The 3,738-nt window shown below is 39.8% G+C and overlaps 1 protein-coding gene across 1 annotated transcript in view; it reads left to right on the top strand.

The window, feature by feature from the left end:
• The window catches only part of LOC104954854 (sodium/hydrogen exchanger 9-like), a 7,047-nt gene extending 5,999 nt beyond the window's left edge, over nt 1-1,048 (top strand). The window contains exon 4 of the mRNA XM_010782049.1: nt 1,040-1,048. Coding sequence (XP_010780351.1) covers nt 1,040-1,048 — 9 coding nt within the window. The remainder of the gene's footprint in view (nt 1-1,039) is intronic.
• Nucleotides 1,049-3,738: the final 2,690 nt, after the last annotated feature.

Raw genomic sequence — 3,738 nt, 5'->3', positions numbered from 1 at the left:
CCCCACACACCTTTATCACCTGAATCTCCTCCTAGAGCCCGATTGAGTTCTTTGTAACCAAATCTCTCTCAGAGGGGCGTGGGGAGGGGCTCCTTATTTTCATCTAAAGTAACAGACAGAGAATCAGCACTTTGGAAACAGGGCTGAAACAGAGGGGATTATGGGTAATTCTGCAATGATCTGTTTGGTGTTTCAGCCAATCAGAGACATGTTCTGTATATATCTGAGACCTGTGATATATTGATGAAAAACAGTATATATAGGGGACCTTTAACTGAACCATGTTTACCAGTATACAGTGTGTGTGTATGGATCTACATGCTGCCTTTGAACCCACCTGCATAACGCAAAGACAAACGACAAATACTCTCTGACACCGCAGCACCTATCAATCTTCATCCTTTGATGCCACTGTTATGAATAATAAAAGGGCAACGGAAATATGACTGTGTGACTTCGAGCAAAAACTTTCCATTCTGCTTTCCAGCCCTTTACTGGTTAATGAGGTAACTGGATTTTCTTACAGGTACATACAAAAAGATTAGATTACTGTCACATTAAAAAAAACAAGAGATCTTTTGCCAAAAGAAAGTAATCAGGTTACTTACATTTTCATACTCAGATAACACATTTTTACTAACTAACTAGTCATTCTAACAGAACACATGAACGAATCCTGTTAGATTGAAGCATCTCATAATGTCAGTACACCAACTTGTCCTCTAGGGGAGCCTCTCTAACCATTAGCATAATTATGTTACCATGGTGACCGCACATGACCTGTCCCCATGGCTGGGATTTAAAAGACTGCCCTAAGGTCGAACAGCTAATCCGTTTTAATTCATGTATCTTTACTGAGTTATTTGAAGTTATGCTAATGACACGTGTGTGTGTGTGTGTGTGTGTGTGTGTGTGTGTGTGTGTGTGTGTGTGTGTCACAGACAGAGATAGACAGGAAGTGGATGTACTGTGTCAGTTGAGTCAGTAAGGCTCCCTCGCTCCCCTGAGACTCTCTCTCGGTCTCTCTCTCTTTCCCCAGGAGACATAGCAGACTCTCTAACAAGCCCCCTGATTTGTCAGGCCCGGTGTTTTAGCATCAAAGAATGTGCACGTGACCCAACATGTCAAACCGTGCACTGCTTCCCAAGGGAGTAAGAGGGGAGAGTTTGTAAAAAAAATGAATAAGGCATGCCTGGGGAGAGGCTATAATATCTAGAGGGTATGATCCTTTTCTCATCGACGTAACATCTGTGAACAAAGGAAATGTGGAAATATTGTAGTACTAGGTAGTAAGCCTAGTAGTAGCTTTAAAGAGGGTCAGAATATGAGTAAATATTGATATTACATGTGGGAAATATATCAAATACACTATCTGTATTTCATATTTGTTACAATTTATATATGCCTAAGCCCTGCACTTTATCCATGCTCTGAACTTGCACCTGCAGGCAATATCTGTTAATATTATTTTCCCATTTATACAAAATAGTCTGCTTCTTGCCTCCAGTGGCAATCCTAGAGTCGGTGGGGGCCCTAGGCAAACATTCACTGGGGGGTTTCCCGAAATGTCGTTGCAGTAAATTAAAGGGTGTTTCATGTTGTCGTTGCTGTGGACCTTCTTAATCTACCTTCTTTGGGGGCCCCCTTCTGGTCCGGGGCCCCAAGCAGTTGCCTGCCTTGCCTGTTCGCAAGGAGCGCCCCTGCTTGCCTCACATTTGCATTCAACTGTGATACTGTATTAAACTGTAACCTCATGCGCTGTCTGGTTAGATGCAAGCTGCATGTTGTACTGTGTGTGATGACAAGAACATTGAATCTAATCTAAAAAGGTTGACTTCATAGCAGTACAGTTGCGCTGTATTGCATTGGATTATACAGGTGTACCGTAATAAAGTGGAGTGAACTGTGTATTGCTGTAGTTGAACTATAGGCTACCGTTTTTATATGAAATCTCAAAAATGTAATGTAGAATCCTTTGGAAAGTTTTTAATAAAATCAAAGGCAATTCAATATTTTTGACAAAGGATCCTGGAGTTTCAACAAAAATAAATAGTGTTTTTTTGTTTACAGTCTCTGTGTTTACAGCAAATTGTGTGTGTTATAAACAACTGGTTTGCAAAGAGCTTCATTTCCTCCACAGACTGACAGCGCCATCTGGCGGTGAGAGGCTAGAATAGCAACCCATTTCCAAACAAAGTCTGAGCATGTTTTCATCAGTTCAACATGCTCTTAACGCACTCTGAAGAACCATTCATTCAGTATTTTGACTTATAGTAGGAAAGAAAGCACCATTGTCATTAGTAAACCTTAAAGACAGGGTATATGCAGGAATCCTGAAGTCAAATGTAATACCTTTTTTAAGACCCTTTCAATACAATTTAAGACCTCATCGCCACTTTGAGTTTTAACCGGTTACCTTGGCGACACACTTTACCTCACATTGACTATATACAGTATTGATTGTCCTTCCTCCTTATCTTCCAACCATTTGGACGCAAACTTGCATTTCCCCATAACGATGTTGTTTAACAACCGGCGTAAACGGACCTTCGCGCGCTATCAAGCAGTGAGCGTGCGATGTCCTGTTCAGATGACGTCAAATCCAACGGGATGCCATAAATAAACTACACAGAATCACACTACACACCTACGCAATGATTACATTCAGGCACACTGTAGAATACAACCTCTTTGGACCATTTATATACTTATTGAAAACAAGCTACAAAATGTAATACCTTGGAAAATGCCGTTTAATACTTTTTAATATCCTTCATTTTCGCTAAATTGATTTATCAACTTTTAATACTTTTTAAGACCCCGCGGACACCCTGAAAGATCTCATTGGACAGCTTCAAACCGAGCAGTAATTAACGTGATTACTCACACCTGTGCATTTCCTGCTGTAACAAAAGCCCATTTAACCACAATGCATTGCAGCGAGACCTTAGATGAGCTCCTCACAGCTGCAAAAACTTTGAGGTAATTGCGGACGTGATGACACATCTACCAAGATATATCCATACAATCTTTGCAACAGCTTTCTTCTGAGTAAAATACATTGTTTTTTATGTATCTATGTTTTTGTGCACCTGCAAGTGAGCATTTTAACTATAATATGATGACACTTATACAGCGTTATGTGCGTATTATTAGAATGTCTAGACTCACAGATGGTAGTTTCTAATATGTTTGACACTAGATGCCTGCGTACATCTTGATGAATGTTAAATCCCCGTGCTTACAGAGACTGCAAGTGAAATGACTCCAGGACGTAATTTGATTTATGCCAGAAAGTCTTATATTTTATGAAAGTTTATGCTGTTATGAGCCAATTAATTTAGATTATGCACAGTGGAACGATGTGAAAAGCAAGTACCGAGTGTGTTATTTAAAAATAAATGCTTACCCTATGGTGAAACAGCTGATTACGGTTCCCAAAAACGCAAAGGTCAGAACAGATCCAAGATTCCCAATTAACCGTTTCTGGAGAAAATGAAAAATGAACATCAATTAGTAACAACTAATACACAGCGCAACAATATCCAACACAGTGACTTAAAGTGTATATTTATATACATGCACAAAAACCTAGAGGGCACACACAGGGCCGGTTTGAGCATCACAAGTCGAGTGCGTTTTACATTATATATAGACGACATCTTACACTCGTTATCTCCAAAACTCTCAGTAAAACCTCCAGATGTGTAAAAATTAAGTATGCATTTGTGTCCCTTT

This window comes from Notothenia coriiceps, unplaced genomic scaffold (genome assembly GCF_000735185.1).
Source record: "Notothenia coriiceps isolate Sejong01 unplaced genomic scaffold, NC01 NC01_scaffold00000495, whole genome shotgun sequence".
Lineage (NCBI taxonomy): Eukaryota > Metazoa > Chordata > Actinopteri > Perciformes > Nototheniidae > Notothenia > Notothenia coriiceps.
Note: the sequence above shows the minus strand (reverse complement) of the source record. Positions and strands in the feature narration are given on the sequence as shown.